Genomic DNA, 17,865 nt, shown 5'->3' with positions numbered 1-17,865 from the left:
AGTTAATGGGATGAATTTAGACTGCGGTTGATTTTCCCTCTCATAGTCACCGTTCTTTAGTTTTTATTGGCCCTCGGAAGAAAGTTTAAGATGCTCCATTCTTTGATCAGGCGGTCACTGAAGTAAACCTTGCCAGTAATGAGATTTGTCCAATCTTCAGCAACCGGAGGCATCTTTCTCTTAAATTTCTGGGAATCGAAAATGTTTTGGGCACCAGGAGAAAAGAAATCATTATCTTCACACCCTCTCCTCATCCCACATCACCTGGCTACAGAATATAATGGCGGTACCTCTCTGCCACACCTGAAATGATTTAGAGACTTGAAAATAAAGGCACACCAAAGAAATGCTTTAACAACCACTTAATTCTCCTGGGCTGATTCACCTGGAACACAGCCATTAAGAACCAGCTTGGGATTTCTAACCCGCTGCAGGTAAACCAGCTGTAGCTTCGACATTGAATCATCACCTTTAAAGTGTACAGAGGGTAAAATGTTCTGGTTGTTAGGAAAATGGAGATTACCACTTGCAGATGACAGTCTCTTTATTAATAACTTCTAAGGTGTGACACATAATTGTCCTAATTTTCTAGGATTGATGTGGACAAAGAAGCATTTCTTCAAGCTAGTGACAGCTTCCTATAAATTTCTTTGGGTTTCCAGGACCAGAGATGACCAAGGAGGTGACTTTATAATTAAGGAGGAGATTTTGGCTCCCCGATTGTGTATGTATATATACGACGCGCTCTGTCTGAGAAGTTTATTTACGGAGCATCCTCTAAAGCAGAACCTTGCCAGGCTGAACATAAATCTAACAAGCTTCCTCACCATGAAGATAACAGGAGGTTTTCTGCTCCTCTCTCTGGCTCTTTTCTTCTTCTTTTCAGGTGAGTAATTTTATTGATTTTCTTTTGATCCTCTGCTTAAACTACTAGCAAGGCAACATCCGGATGGCAACATCTTTAAAGGGACTAACAGAAGGATTCAAACGAAAAAGAGACTTTGCTTTGAGCTGCTTAGTGCTTGGCAATAATGGCGAATTATGTACTTAGGCACTAAGTTGACTATTTCAGATCCCAACATCTGGTGTCTGGACAGAAAGGGATCCGGAGAGGAAGAAAAGAAGGACCAGCTCTGGGCTGGAGTAATTCAAACTCTATTCCACTCCCGGAGATGGGCTCGAATAATTCAAACTTACACATCGACATTTACATTTAGAAAATCTTTTTCCGAAACTCGTATTTACTTATGAGGACCGCAAGCTCCTTGTGAGCAGAGATCACGTCTACCGATTCTATTGTACGGTGATCTCCCAAGGGCTAAGTACAGTGCTTTGCACACAGTGCGAGCTCAATAAATACCGTCGATTGATCGACGGTGTCCCAACGCCACAGTGAGAGTCCATACCCCCATTTCACTGTTACGAGTCTCAGGTTCTCGACGTTTTCTTACTTAAATCTCTCACGTACACTCCGGCCCAAGGCATGCCCCTCTTATTCGATCCACGGAGATCGAGATGTGTTATACAACCAAAAGAGCCACTGATTCGCATAAGATTTCAGTCCTCATAATCGAGTAGAGAAATGGGGCGCTTGGATTTAGACACATCAATATCACTGAGGTACCTCCAAATGTCTGCTGTGATAAGCAGAGGTGTTTCTGTGCCCTTCACTTTTACTGATTGCTTGTTTAACTTGTCCCAATTCACTGGAAAATTGTTCAGCTCTCCACTTGCATTGACTCAGTCTAAGTTATTGTAGATTTTATTGACTAATAGAACTTGCTCTGTAAGTAGCGTGTTTAAGAGGGTTCCCTTTCATATGGCAATGCGAATAAAACTCTGTCTTTTTAAATTGTTTATAAGAAATAGGGAGCAACAGAAGAGAGGGAAGATAGAGAAGGGAGATAAGCGATTGAAGGGGATCAAAGGAAGGCAGCAAAGAGTAGGTTTCCATCAATCGATCAATCATATTTATTGAGGACTTACTGTGTGCAGAACACTCTACTGAGACACTAGGGAGAGCACAATAGAGCATTATAACAGAATTGGTAGAAGTGTTCCCTGCCCACAATGACCACACAGTCTAGAAGAGAGACAGACACTAGCATAAATAAATAAATAAATGATGGCTATGTGTATAAGTACTAGGGGGCTGAGGGAGGGGTGGAAATAATAATAATTATGGTATTTGTTAAGTGCTTACTCTATGCAGAGTACTGTTCTAAGCGCTGAGGTAGATACAGGGAAATCAAGTTGTCCCATGTGAGGTTCACAGTTAATCCCCATTTTACATATGAGGGAACTGAGGCCCAGAGAATTAAAGTGACTTGCCCACACTCACACAGCTGGCAAGTGGCGGAGCTGGGATTCGAATCCATGACCTCTGACTCCCAAGTTCGGGCTCTTTCCACTGAGCCACACTGCTTCCCAATCGTAATAATTATGGTATTTGCTAAGTGCTTACTATTGTGCAGAGTACTGTTCTAAGCGCTGGGGTAGATACAGGGTAATCAGATTGTCCCATGTGGGGCTCACATTTTTTAATCCCCATTTTTACAGATGAGGTTACTAAGACACAGAGAAGTTAAGTGACTTGCCCACAGTCACACAGCTGACAAGTGGCAGAACCGGCATTAGAACCCACGACCTCTGACTCCCAAGCCCGTGCTCTTTCCACTAAGACACGCTGCTTCATAAAGAGGGAGCAACTCCAAATTCAAGGCAACACAGAAGGTTGTGGGAGTGGGATTTAGGAAAAGAGCTGGCAATTTTCTTTCTTGTTTTCTCCTGTAGACATTTCTATAGTTTTCCACTTCAAAGCAGCCCAACACTGAAATCCATGAAAAATTCCTGTCATTAATTTCCTAGGATGTTGACAAATTCCACACATAAGAACCCTATATTTCCCGAGTCAAATAATTGTATTTTGTTCTCTAAAAGCGTTGATGTCTTTCACTTAATTTTCTTTCACGCTTTTGATGTTCTGTCTTTTATTTCAGATGTTGCGGGCCAAGAGAAGGTCAGTAGAGCTTTTTCTTTATTATGTCTACCTTTCTTCAATTCTGAACTCGAGATAAATATTCCATTACTACCTTGTGAGCCAGGTCCGGGGAATGAAAAAGAAAGAAAAAAATGTGAAAATGTCAACAGACATTTTAAGCCCCAACCTTCTTATTGCTATTCAGTGGAGAAAGTAAATCTTGGAACCATCCTTATTAGGTTTGCATATGCTCTGACTAAGCGGCAGGGTAGATTGTGTGGCAAATTATAGTCTTTAGTTGGGGTGGAGAGACAAGAGGACAAAAGGACCTTGAGCGTGAGAAGAAAATGGAAAGAATTTGTGAGGTGTTTTTTTCTTCCGTACTTGTACTCTAAATATCAAAAGGTCAACTGGACCAGTCTTCTGGAAGATGGATCTCTCAATATTTTGGCCCAAACTAGTGGTATTGAGTTGCGTGGGCTCTTGGATCACTTCTGGGGCCTAAAACCTCTCTTCCCCTGAGTGTACATGCCTACCCATACACACCATTTCCCTCTCTCCATGCTAATCTCACTGAGGGATGGGTAAAGGAGAATTATGTAAATTCTTGAAGAAGGTGGACAATATGAAGGACTAGATTACTTCCTTTCCTTAGCCTGTACATCCCAGGTTCTCCACACCGGATTCCTCCATCCTTACTTTGAGGCTATTTTTAGAATGCGGCTTTATATTTTTTCCCAATTCCATCTTAAAATCGGGACAGGGCGGTCCCCCGGGGTCAGGAATGCATACTTGGGGAAGAAGCCAGAACACCCCCCTCCCCACTTCACCTCTAACCCTCCCGGAGTTGAAAGCTGCCACAGCTTTCTTCTCTAATAATGATAATAATAATAATGTTGGTATTTGTTAAGTGCTTACTATGTGCAGAGCACTGTTCTAAGCACTGGGGGAGACACAGGGGAATCAAGTTGTCCCACGCGGGGCTCACAGTCTTAATCCCCATTTTACAGATGAAGTAACTGAGGCACAGAGAAGTTAAGTGACTTGCCCACAGTCACACAGCTGACTCTCTAGTCCCCTGCTCCCGATGGTCACACAACCCAGTGATGTCACAGGGTCACAGGTTGGATCATCTTGGCTTAAACCACCTTGGGCAGATGGGGGTGTCCATTCGGTTCTTGTGAGTTGCCAAGGGTGGTGATTCCACAATCTCCCAAGTTTTATCACCTTGCCAATCAAGAAGACTTTTCTAACAGTATTTTCTCCATACAAGCAAAGCATGGTACCCTCATTCAACCCTTTGACTCTTATCTCAGTTTTGATTATTTTTTTTTAAGCAAGAGTGTTCTGGCTCATCTGGCTTCCCTCTCAGAGACGCCAGAATTTTATTCAAATCTCCATTGTTTGGCCTATATAGATATAGCTTTCGAATAAGACATCCATCATAAAAGAGTCCTGATTCTAGCAGAGCAGATCTTCTCAGTAGGTCATGAGAACTGGCAATTAGGAACCAAATCTGCCCTGTCATGCCAGTTGGGTGCAGTCTTGACAGCTTTTTATAAATCTTTCATATGCAAAGAAGGAAAGGAGACATCAGAGACAACATCAAAGTCAACCTTCCTCTATCAGCTGCCAGCCCTGAAATTGGCAAGAAGGTGGCTTCTCCTTTCCCTGAGGTGGCTAGAAGGGAAGGGTTCTTAGCAAGTCCTTTCTAGTCACACAAATATACCAGAGGACACAGAAGGAGATCAGAGCCAATTCAATGCTTCTCCATCTCCTAGGGGAGATGAACTCCTTTCCAGCTACCCAAGCTTGGCCTTTAAAATGAGCTGAGCTAAGCCACCATCTCTCCTTGAGGGAGAGATGATTTGGGTCCCTCCCCAATTAGCTAAGATCAAAGGAGAAGGAGCAGGTATCTAGAATGCGTCTGGGGAAAGAAGATTGTTTGTGTGAAGCTCATTTTTAACTTGACTGTTCTTCGTCTAGGCTTGTGCTTGGGCTGTGAGCAGGGAAATTAGTGACTAGAACTATTCAATCAGTCAATCAGTTGTATTTATTGAGTGCTTACTACCTGCAGAACAATTCAATCAATCAATTACTGGTTTTATTAAGCACTTAGTAGGTGCAGAGCAGTGCACTAAGTGTTTGGGAGAGTACAACACAATGGAATCAGGGGGCACGTTCCCTGCCCACAGTGAACTTACAGTCTAGAGGGTGATTACAGACTAGAGGGTGATTACAGGCTGCAGTCTAGACAAGGGATATGTGTCTGAGCTCTCCCAGATGGGAAAGCAACATTCTAGACATTGATTTGAGATTCCACCTCTGCCTAGCCCCACCCTATGCCTGGAACACCAAGGAAGGAGCCAAAAAAGGAGACATTCTCCTTTCTGAAACCAAACTTGCTCCAGTATTAAAGACACAAAGTCATTTATTATGACGGCGAAGTACTCCAGTTGTACAGCATGCAAATTGAGTTGTTCAAGAATGCCATGAGAGGTTGAATGTGTATCACTGGGGACACTCCATTCATTCATTCATTCATTCATTCATATTTATTGAGCACTTACTGTGTGCAAAACACTGTATTAACCACTCAGATTCTAATTGGTTTTACTAGGAGCTCTGTTTTGGAGGCCAAACAGTGGAGTGAGGTAGGTGACTGTGTACTCTTAATGAGTATTCCAAGGCATGGGAATCACCACCCTGATAGCAACTTTTCCCCAGAAGTTGATCTGAGCTTCTTTTCTTGCTTCCAAATTCTTTAAGGTGACAGATCTAAAATAAAGATGATCAGGATGACATTTCCTTCTTTTGCTATCTTTGGATGCCTCTAAGTTTTCAACGCTCAGTGTTATATGGTGCCTGCCCACGTAAATATTAGTACTATTAAATGAGATATTAGTTAAGGACTTACTCTATGCCAAGCACGGTACCAAGTGCTAGGGTAAATAAAATATAAGTAGAATCGACAAGGTCTGGTTTAAAACATGTAGGTAGGTAATGTAAGGAATCAAAATAAATTACACACAAAAACAGGGTAGATCTTCCAGAATAAGAAACATCTTCCTTATGGGAAGATTATCTTATGGAAATGTTTCCCAAGTGGAAACATTTCAACAAGCAAATAAATGTTTCTGCATAGGGGTTTTGATAAGTGACATTTCCGCCACAAAATAGAAACTGGGCCCAAAACTAACAGAGTGGAAGTATTTCTAGTAAAAAGAGAAAGTTCAGAGGAACCTCTGATAGAAATTGGGACCAGAAAACTAGCTACCATGATCTTAGGCAGTGTTGTCGGGCTAGCCTGGATAATTTGATTGGACAGAATTACCCACATGTCTTGTTTTCACTGGTCAATCGACACCCTGCCCCCTTCCTACTTAGCGCTGAATAGACTTGGCATTACATTCAGTATCTTAAATAACTAGCCCAGTAGACTTCATTCTCTTCCATTTACGCTTTTCTTGGGCCTTTCATTCCCAGACTCTTTCTCTACCCCTCGTTGCATGTTCAGTGTTAGTCATTCCACCATATTGCCTTCAAGCTTTTCTTCTTTTCCCCAATTACATCTATCTTCGAAACTGATTTCACTTGAAATGGGTAATTAGCTTTTTATATTTGCCTCAAATTCAAATTCTAAAGCTAAGCCAAGCCCTGAACTCTGAGATCTCTCATCACTGGTTAAATACAAGAAAATCAGGTTGATTTCAGTCTCTGTCCCTCACTGAGCTTCCAGTAAAAGTAGGAGGGAAACATATTCAATCTTCACATTACAGAGTTGGAAACTGAGACACAGAGAAGTTACGTGACTTGGCCAGGGTCACACAACAGGCAAGCAGAAGATCTGGGTTTAGAACCCAGGTCCTCTGACTCCTAGGTCCATACGCATTCCACTAGGCCACGATGCTTCCCACTGCTACTAACGATTCATTCATTCATAGGATTCATTCAGTGCCTTCTTGATATTTGAACCAATGGTAATTCAATCATTCATTAATATTTACTGAGCACTTTACATGCAGTGAGCATTGTGCTAAATGCTTAGGATGGTGCAACAGAATTAGCAGTCATTAACCCTGACTCCAAGGGAACAACTTTAACTCACCAGTTCAGAGATGGAAGCTGAACTGAAAAGAGAAAAGATGACCCTTTGAGCAAAGGGAATTGAAATGCGCTCTCAGATCCAGTAGTGATTCACCTGTCCCTGCAGTCCGCCAGCTCATCTGAGCATGTGCAAGGATCCCCTCCCAACGCCCCCGTCTTCCAGTGGGGATCTAAGGGGATCTGAGCACTTTGAGCCATAAAGCTCAGCTGTGGGTGTTACCAGTTGGGATAAATCCTGGGACCAGGATGGGAACAGGTCTGACCGTGGGCTTGACTCCTCTTGGCTTGACTCCTCTTTGTTCAGGCCGAGAACAGTGAAAGATGATGGTAATATAATAATAATGGCATTCGTTAAGCACTTACTATATGACAAACACGGTTTTAAGTGCTGGGGTAGATGAAATTTATTCAGGTCAGACACAAGCCCTATTTTATGGCATGCGTCAAGGACTTATTTTGTTAGACACTGTACTAAGCCCTGGGGTAGATGCGAGCTTAATCGGGTTGGACACATGGTGTTCACAGTCTAAATCCCCATTTTACAGATGAGTTAACTGAGGCACAGTGAAGTGACGTGACTTCCCCAAGGTCGCACAGCAGATAACTGGGAGAGCGGGATTAGAACCCAGTTCCTTCTGACTCCCAGGCTCTATTCCCTAGGCCACACTGATTCCATGGGAAACCCCTTTCCCAGCGGGCCTCCCAATCTAATTAGGAGGAAGACTAGGGATCGAGTCCCCATTTAACAGATGAAGAAATTTAGGCACCAAGAAGTGAAGTGACTTGCTCAAGTATCCCACAGCAGTCAAGAGGCAGAGCCAGAATTAGAACGCAGGTCCTCCGACTCCCAGGCGCATGCTCTTTTCACTTGGCCACGCTGCTCCTCTGCTTGTAGCTGGTGGGTTTCTGTGGAGAGAGCCCTAGCGGACCGCTGCCGGACCCTAATTTAAGGTAGTGGACCCAGAGCAGTGGATCCACCATTCCCAGCTGTATCCTAGGGATCCCATGCTAGTTTTCCTACTTGACCCGCAGCAAGTCTGAGCCGGCTGCAAAGTAGGTGGGACGAATGGTTTGGCTCAATTTGAAAGCTGAGTGGCATGTGCCAACTGGGGAGTAATCGACATTATTTAATTCTTAATGATTAATTCTTATCCTTTTATATTTTAGAGTGGATTTGTCAACTCGGGGCAAGATTTACGTAGAAAAGAATATTTTATTGGAAAACTCTGTTTGGCATCGACATTTGCCCAACTTAAAGGGGATTGGAAGCCTAGTCCTGACTCTAACTTGCCCAGGAAATCCAGTACATTCACCTGGTTGCCAGAAAGCAGTTCCAGCTTTTCCACATCCTCATCCAGGCCTTTTTTCCGCATTGGCCTTGGAGAGATGGAGGAGGTGGGGGAGGGGTACTTTCCAGAGACTAGAAAAACTGCAAATAGGGTTGGGAATAGAGGTGAGGATGCCCAGGGACACGGGCTGCCAACTGAAGAAGATTTTAAATCATTTTGGTAGGGCTTTAATCAATCAGTTGATTAATTCAGTACTTACTGTGTGCAGAGCACTGTCCTAAGCACTTGGGGGAGGACCACATAGCAGAGTTGGTAGATGCATTCCCTGCCCACAATTAGCTTGCAGTCCAGAGGGTGAGTCAGTGATCTTAGATTTTTTTCTGCTTTTTTTTAATGGTATTTGTTAATCGCTTAATAGTGCCAGACACTGAACACTGAACCTTGCCCAAGGTCACAGAGCAGGCGAGCGGCGGAGGCGGGTGAGAACCCAGATCCTTCTGACTCCCGGGCCCGTGCTCAATCCACTACGCCATGATGCTTCTCAGATCTGAGGAAACAATCATATGTATGGATCAATTATATTTATTCCACACCGTTGATGCGTAGGGCACTCTACTGAGCACTTGGGAGAGTACAGCTGCATAAGAGACACCGTCCCTGCCCGAAAGGAACATACAATCCACAGGAAATACTGGTCCACGGTAGTCAAAACTGCTGTGGCAAATGGGAGCAAAGATATGGAAAGATCAATAGGTAATAAGTCAAGAATATGCATCAGTGCTAAGGTGTATAAATGCAAATCCAAAGAGGAAACTTTGGTTGGGCATGACTTAGGAAGGTGAATTTTAATCAGGGAAAAGCCTCTTGGGAGTGGAATTTTGGGAGGGTTTTGAAGATGGGGAGAGTTGTGGTTGGCAAATTGGAAGGGCAAGTGACATTGTACTCATGCAAGCTCTGCACACAGTAAGTGTGCAATAAATATGACTGATTGATTGATCGGAAGGAAGTCTCAGGCAGGATGAAGGACATGAATAAAGGGTTGGAGGTGGGAAAATCAGAAACACGGCCCAGAAAGCAGGTGATCCTGGGAGTGCCAAGAAAGCGAGCAAAGACTCTCGCGCTAACGATCCTGACCGCTGAATTTCCAAATCCTGGCTCCTTTTCTGGACTCCCTGAGATGGGGCTTCCCCGCTTCCCGGTGGCAGCAAGAAACGGTCTGGTTTGGAACCGGAACCGGAGAAGGTCTGATCGGAGAGAGGGTGAGGGGAGCTGGGATCGAGAAAAGGGTGACATGAACCCAAAGGTGATTGCCATGGAGTGCCATTCCTTGTCTGCTTTACCAAAGGACAAAACACACTGGATGAAGGGATCAGAGGGCCGTGTGGCTGGGAGAGGTATCTTAAGGAGGCGGCTCTTTCAAGTAAGAGGCTTTCATTTCCTTTTCTTCTCTTTGCTCTATTCGTTATGTCATTGTGGTCCAGCTAACCAACTTTACGGATGCCATTCTACAGTCCTGTCTGGATGAGATCCTTCTGGAGTTTAGGGGCTTGGAGGAAGTAGCTTTGGTTTAAATGTAATTCTTGCATAACCTTCCTTCCTCTGTTGTCCTTTTTTGTAAGAACCCTATTGAAAAGAATGGCTTTGAGATGGTGGGCCCTCCAATTAGCCTGCATTTTCTGTCCTAAGGTATGTTAAGTGGAGAAAGAAGTTTTGAAAGCAAGAGTTATGCCACTGCAAGCCAATTCCCCAGCCCCTGGGGAAATTAGACAGGAGAAGGTCTTGTTCCTCCTAGCAGAGTGATGACAAGTGCCCTCTTTATGTCTCCCTCCTTCGGCTTGCGTTGGGAGCATTGGGTTTCCTGGTTGTGAAACGGAATTTTTTTTTTCATGTCCGGCCCTGTGTCAGTTTGTTAGGAAACACCGTGCTGAAATCAGGAGCTGATCATTTTCCCAAATGTATTTTTCTGGAGCAAGCTCTGCCTTCACCACACATCTTATGAGATAAATCTTGCTATCACGCTCAGGGTCCCTGATGGGGGTTATAGATCAATCAGTTGTATTCGTCGAGTGCTTACTATAACGTAGTAATAATTACGGTATTTGTTAAGCGCTTGCTATGTGCCAAGCACTGTTCTAAACCCTGGGGTAGATACAAGGCAATCAGGTTGTCCCATGTGGGACTCGCAGTCTTAATCCCCATTTTACAGATGAGGTAAGTGAGGCACAGAGAAGTTAAGCGGCTTCCCCAAGGTCACCCGGCAGAGAAGTGGCGGAGCTGGGATTAGAACCCACGTTCTCTGGCTCCCGAGCCTGTGCTCTTTCCACTAAGCTTCACTGCTTCTCTGTGCAAAGCACCGTATTAAAGGCTTGCGAGAATGCAATACAACAGAATTAACAGACATGTTCCCTGACCATAATGAGCTTACGGTCTAGAAGGGGAGACAAGGCATAGAGATCATTTGTTCCAAGGGGCCGTGGATCATTTGTTCCAACCTCCTGACCACCTCACAACCCTGACGTCAGCACGTCTCCCTGATTGGCATTTTCACTTTGCCTTCGGGGTCCCTCGGGCAGGGCAGTGACAGGAAGAGATAAGGAAGCTGTCAAGTGTGGGTGCTGTCTAATCAATGTGGAAGCATCGCAGGATTAGGTTAGATTAGATCACGCATCTCCCGACTTGTTTTCTCAAGTCCAACGTGATTCTTTCCAAACATACTAAATGGCAACCGAACCAGTCACTGACCCCTGCTTCTCCCACACACCCCACCCCCTTTAGCTGGATGTAATGCAAGGAGCAGATGGTAACCGTTCGTATTTTTCTCTATTTCAAACTTTGTGCCAGTCAGTCTCGTGGACCCAAAATGGATGGTTAAGATAGATCCTCGATCGTCTCGGGGAATTTAATGTCCCGTAGGATCTCGGCTTGCTCAGTGGTTTCCGCTAGGCTTGGGCCAGGAAAATGGACTGTGTTTTGGGGATTGGTTTCTAGCCAATAGAAATGGGAATGTTGACCATTTGGCTACTCTCATAGTCCCTGAAAGAAAATGGAAAACGGGGAGAAGGCTCTAAATCGTCATTGTTTCTTTTTGTAGGTTGATTGTTCTGAGTTCCAGGATCCCAGGATGTACTGTACCAGGGAATCTAACCCCCACTGTGGTTCTGATGGCCAGACATATGGCAACAAATGTGCTTTCTGTAAAGCATCTATGTAAGTAGACGAGTCATCGAACTTTTCCCAGCACTTCCATCCAATTGTCAAAAACTTTTTAGGGGATGGACTTACTGTCAGCTGTATGGCCCAGGAGATAGAGCACAGGCTTCGGAGTCAGAAGAACCTGGATTCTAATCCTGGCTCCGCCACTTGTCTGCTGTGTGATCTTGGGCATGTCACTTCACTTCTCTGGGCCTCGGGTACCTCATCTGGAAAATAGGGATTAAGACTGTGAGTCCTTCGTGGGACAGGGATTGTATCCAACCTGATTAACTTGTACCTATACCAGCGCTTAGAACTGGGCTTGGTACACAGTAGGAGCTTAACAAATACCAATCATTATTATTATTACTAGGTTTGGAGCTGTGGAGGATGATGGTTAGATTGAGTATGATTTTCTCAAAACAGCTTTGACGTTTTCAGTTCACCTGCAATGGTTAAGCATAAGAAATCAAAACACTTTAACCTGAAGAGTAAAGGATGTCTGTTATACAGTCATTTCTCAGATTAATTCATTTATTCATTGAATCGTATTTATTGAGCACTTACTGTGTTCAGACCACTGTACTAAGTGCTTGGAAAATACAATTCAACAACAAATAGAGACGATCCCTGTCCACAGTGGGCTTACAGTCTAAAGGGCTGCAAGAATCCCCTTTTCAACCACTTAAGGTCAGAGTTACACAGTCCATAATGAAGAGAAGGCACCAATCACCTGATCAGTCAGTGATATTCATTGATGTTTACTGTGTGCAGAGCACCGCTATGCACTTGGGCGAGTTGGATATATCAGAGGTTGTAGGCACATTCCCTTCCCACCTAGAGTTTACAGTCTAGAAAGGGAGACGGACATTAAAATAAATTATGGATATATAAATCAGTGTGGTGGGGCTGAGAGTAGGGGAAATATCAGGTGCCTGAAGGATATGGATCCAAGTGCAGAGGCAAAGAAGAAGAAAGGAGAGGGAGTAGGGGGACTAAGGGCATAGTCAGGGAAGGCCTCTTGGAGAAGATGTGACTTTAATAAGGCTTTGAAGGTGGGGAGAGAGGTGGTCTATCATATATGAAGGGGACTGAAGTTCCAGGTCAGAGGAAGGGCACCGGCAAAGGGTTGATGGAAAGATAGATGAGATTGATATACTGTGAGTAGGCATTGGAGGAGCAAAGTGTACAGGCTGTTACCGATTTGTACATTCCAAGCACTTAGTACAGTGCTCCGCACATAGTAAGAGTTCAATAAATACTATTGAACGAATGAATGGATTGTAGTAGGAATCTGTGGGCAGGAAATGGGTCTACCAACCTTGTTACATTGTAGTTTCCCAAACGCTTAGTACATGCTCTGCACCCAGCAAGTGCTCAATAAATACCACTGATTTACTGATTGATTGAAATCCGCGGGTAAATTAGGAGGAGGCTAGTTGATGGAGGGCTTTAAAGCCACTGAATGGAATTCTTCCCTTCCTTTTAATGGAGTCTGAAGGAAGAACCTAGAATGCATTTAGAAGTATTAACCTTCTCTCGTTAGTATTTGTGTTTGTAGTTTCCCCAGCTATGAGGTTTAAAACATCATCTTCAGTTAATCCTTCCCTACCCCTCCTTCCCCTATTCTTCTTCTGAGCAAAGACCAGAGAAGACAGAGAAAGAAAAAAAGCTGAAAAAACAAGGTCTCCCCGACCCTTCTCCAACCAAACCAACAAACCGATCGGTAGTATTGTACAAAGCCCTGTACTAAGGGTTTGGGTGGATACAGTAGAGTTAGTAGAAATGATCCATGGTCTCAAGTAGCTTACAGTTTAGGGCAATTAGTCATAAATGTGAGAGTCAAAGTCAAGGCAAGGAAATTGGCCGCAAGTCAGTAAGTGCCACCTGCCAGACAGGTCTCCCTGCTGTCGGAGTTTAATAGTAATAATAAAAATTGTGTATATGTTAAGCACTTACTGTGTGCCAGGCACTGTACTAAGCACTGGGGTGGATACAAGCAAATCGGGTTGGACACAGGCCCTGTCCCTCGTGGGGCTCAAAGTCTCAACCCCCCTTTTACAGATGAGGGAACTGAAGCACAGGAAAGTGAAGTGACTTGCTAAGGACACATAGCAGACAAATGGTGGAGATGGAATTAGAACCCATGACCTTCTGACTCCCAGACCCGTGCTCTGTCCACTATTCCATGTTGTGGGCAGACTCTGGGTCGGCACTATTGGCCTTTGGTTTCACCCTAGTAACTGTGTATTTATTAAGTGCTGTACTAAACGCTAAGGTAGAGACGAGGTCATCAGGTTGGTCACAGTCCTAGTCCCACATGGAGCACATAGTCTAGTGGGGAGGAGGGGAGAGGTATTGAACCCCTATTTTACAGATGAGGAAACTGATGCAGGGAGTGGTTAAGTGACTTGCCCAAGGTCACACAGCAGTCAAGTGGTGAGCCCAGGATTAAAACCCAATGAATCTCAGGCCCGTGCTCATTCCACTAAGCCACACTGCTCTACTATCTACATGGGACTCCTTTTGCATGCGTTGGACTGATTCTGAGTGCGAAGTTTGTCCCATGCTGATATAGATTGCAAGAGAAAGATGTCCAGGAAGTAGTCTTGCCCCTCGCAGATAAGACCACAGAGTCAGGATAGGGGATTAGATTGATCTGTAACACTTAAGGATGGGTCAGAGGATACCAAACATGGCTAATTAACTAGCCATGTATTCTCCCCAGCATTGCAATGTGTACATTATAGGGCTTGATAAATATTAATGGTAGTGACTGTGATTTATTTGTTCCTTAATTTATTCATATGAAAATTTGTCTCCCCCACTAGACTGTAACCTCCTTTTTTTTATGGTATTTGTTAAGCGCTGACTGTGTGCCCAGACACTGCAATAATAACGTTGGTATTTGTTAATCGCTTACTATGTGCAGAGCACTGTTCTAGGCGCTGGGGTAGATACAGGGTAATCGGGTTGTCCCACATGAGGCTCACAGTCGTAACCCCCATTCTGCAGATGGGGGAACTGGGGCACAGAGAAATTAAGTGACTTGCCCACAGTCACACAGCTGACAAGTGGCAGAGTCGGAATTCGAACCCATGACCTCTGACTCCCAAACCCGTGCTCTTTCCACAGAGCCACTCTGTGCCCAGACGCCGTATCGAGCACTGGGGTAGATACAAACTGATCAGATTGGCCAGAGTCCTGGTCCCACTCGGGGCTCCCAGTTGTAATCCCCATTTTACAGATGAGCTGACCGAGGCACAGAGAAGTTGAGTGTCTTGCCCAGGGTCAGACAGCAGACGGGTGGCAGAGCCAGGATTGGAACCCAGGTCCTTCCGACCGCCAGGTGTTGGTTCTAACCAGAAAGCGACGCTGCTTCCTTGTGAGCAGGGAACGTTATCTATCAACTCTGTTGGGTTGAACTCTCCCAAGTGTTTACTACAGTGCTCTGCACCTGGATCCCAACCTAAAGCCGAGTTCCCTGGGGGATACTGCCTCCTGGTGGAGTCCGTGGAGACGAAATTATAATTCCGTTCCGAGGGAGGGATGGTGAAAAAGCAGGGCAGCATTCCAACAATTCCTTGGCCGCCATACTCCATGGTCTGTAAAGCCCCACCTTCCTTCCCTCCAATTAAGCACTTACTGTGCGCCACGCAATGTCCCAGGCGCTGGGGTGGATACAAGCAAATGGAGTTGGACACAGATCCCCCCGTCCCATGAAGGGCTCACAGTTTCATTCCCCATTTTACAACTGAGGTAACTGAGCACAGAGAAATGACTTGCCCAAGGTCACACAGCCGACAAGTGGCGGGGCTGGGATGGATAATTCAAGGAAAACAATTCAAGGGGATGGAGAAGCAGTATGAGCTAGATGAAAGAACCCGGGCCTGGTGTATGCCTATCCTCCAGAGGGTAAGTCCGTTGTGGGCAGGGAATGTGTCTGTTGTTTTATTGTACTCTCCCAAGCACTTAGTACAGTGCTCTGCACCCAGTAAGTGCTCAATAAATACCACTGAATGAAACAATGAGTGACTAAGTCAGACTGTAATTCAATCGTATTTATTGAGCACTTATCCGTGCGGAGTATTGTACTAAGTGCTTGGGACAGTACGATATAACAATATAACAGATACATTCCCTACTCACACAAACTTACAGTCTAGAGGGGGAATTTACAGTCTAGAGGGGAACCCAGAAGAACTGGACTCTAATCCCGGCTCTGCCACTTGTCAGCTGTGTGACTGTGGGCAAGTCACTTCACTTCTATGTGCCTCAGTTACCTCATCTGTAAAACTGGGATTCAGACTGTCAGCCCATGTGGGACATGGACTGTGTCCAACCTGATTAGCTTGTATCTACTCCAGCATTTAGTACAGTGCCTGATACACAGTAAGCCCTTAAATACCAGGAAAAAAACAAATCCAAAAAGAAGGTTTTCTCCCGGAACGTCATTAAGTAAAGTGAAAATGCTCTTTGCGCCTGACTTGTCAAGGTGAGTTTTAAGTCTGCACTTCATTCTGGTCACGTGTGCCAGGCCAAAGTGTCAAGGAAGAAAATTCCACTTTCTTCGATGAGTCTGGCCTTGACCGTTGCTGGAATCACGTTCCCCAAGAGTCAGGGAGGACCGACAGCCGAATCCACGGCCGACCCTTCCCCCTTTCCGAGTCGGCAAACTGAGTCGACCGTTTCCGATATCACTGAATTTTTTTTGCTCCTTCTCTTCCGTAGGAAAAGTGGTGGGAAGATCAGCCTAAAGCACCAAGGAAAATGCTGAGGGCAGCCCTGTGCTCTGAGAGACCTCTCTTTTCCTCCTCTCCCCCCCCTCAGCCCCCACCCCATGCCCCTTTCTGCTTTTACTTTTCTCTAGTGGATCCCTTCATAGAGACACATCTTCTGCTCAGCCCGGGCCCTGGTGGTTTCTATTCCCCTCGATTCGCTCGTTCAATAAAGTAAATTCAGCAGAATCCTTGGTCTCATTTTCCTTTGAGAATTGTGTTCAATAAATCTGATCGATCGATCGACTGATTGGTATTACGCTTCAGGCGTTTCACCGCAAGTATCTCCGGCTTCTCTAGGCCACGATGAAACTCTTCTAAAAGAAGCATAATGCAAAATCATAGATGCCCATCTAGGTGGTGAGACCCATGGAAGACAAATTTACGGAGATTATGATCTCCAGTCATTCCAACTATAAATTCGGTCATTTGACCTCAACCATCCGAGAATTACACAGTCGTTTCCCTTTCAATCCATATACTACCGCCTGGAGAAGTGCCAAGGTCTGTTTTAATGCTACACGAGAGAAAGACGCTCTCAGTTAAAATTAATCGAAACAGCTCCCACTGGGGACAGTCAATCGATGGTGTTCATAGAGCGCTTACCATAGGCAGAACACTGTATGAAGTGCTTGGAAAAGGACGATACAATAGAATTAGTTAGTAGACATTAGTTAGTTAGTAGTAATTAGTTAGTAGTAATTAGTTAGAATTAGTAGACGGGTTTCCTGTCCATGGCGAGCTTACTGTCTCGAGGGGAGACAGATATTAATGTAAAGAAATAATTTCTACTATATAATTTAAAGAAATATATGTAATTGTCCAAAGGTCACAGATCTAAACGCATAGAACATGCAGAAGGGAGAGCAAGTCAGGGAAAAGAGGTCTTCATCGGGGAAGGCCTCATGGAGAAGATGGGACCTTAATAGTGCTTTCAAGGTGATGAGAGTGTTGGGCTGGGATATAATAATAATAATAGTGGTATCTGTTAAGTGCTTACTCTGTGCCAGGCACTGTACTAAGTGCTGGGGGGATACAACCAAATCGGGTTGGACACAGTCCCTGTCCCACACAGGGCTCACAGTCTCAAACCCCATTTTACAGATGAGGAAACTGAGGCACAGAGAAGCAAAGTGTCTTGCCCAAGGTCACACAGCTGACAAGTGGCAGAGGCGGGAAGGGGAGGGAGTCCCAGCCTAAGGGGAGGACGTGGGAAAAGGGTCGGCGGTGAGATAGTACAGGACAGTACTTTAGGTGCTACAGGGATTGCAGAGGAAGAACAAGACAGAAACCCCGCCTTTAAGGATCTGAGAATCAAACTGGGGAGGCTGGAGTCCACAGAGTGTCGGGGATGGGCTTGGGGGGCAGGGAAGAAATCACTTGCATGAATGGATTTTTAGAAATTTCTGGGGTCTTTACTGGAAGCCAGGTGGCAATTTGGCTAGAGAACAGAAGAATAACCCCACACACTCTCTTTAGCAGCTCACCCTCCTGCGTCCTCCAGCTTCAACACCGCTGT

General features: G+C 44.9%; 1 protein-coding gene across 1 annotated transcript; it reads left to right on the top strand.

Moving 5' to 3' along the window:
• The first annotated feature begins 436 nt into the window (after nucleotides 1-436).
• Nucleotides 437-16,533, top strand: LOC100076301 (serine protease inhibitor Kazal-type 6-like). Its single transcript, XM_039910345.1, has 4 exons — nucleotides 437-886; nucleotides 3,000-3,019; nucleotides 11,468-11,583; nucleotides 16,300-16,533. Exons 1-4 carry the CDS (start codon nucleotides 598-600, stop codon nucleotides 16,343-16,345), a joined length of 471 nt encoding a protein of 156 aa, XP_039766279.1. The 5' UTR covers nucleotides 437-597; the 3' UTR covers nucleotides 16,346-16,533.
• Nucleotides 16,534-17,865: the final 1,332 nt, after the last annotated feature.

This window comes from Ornithorhynchus anatinus, chromosome X1, assembly GCF_004115215.2.
Source record: "Ornithorhynchus anatinus isolate Pmale09 chromosome X1, mOrnAna1.pri.v4, whole genome shotgun sequence".
Taxonomy (NCBI): domain Eukaryota; kingdom Metazoa; phylum Chordata; class Mammalia; order Monotremata; family Ornithorhynchidae; genus Ornithorhynchus; species Ornithorhynchus anatinus.
This window is presented reverse-complemented; position numbering and strand designations above follow the sequence as displayed.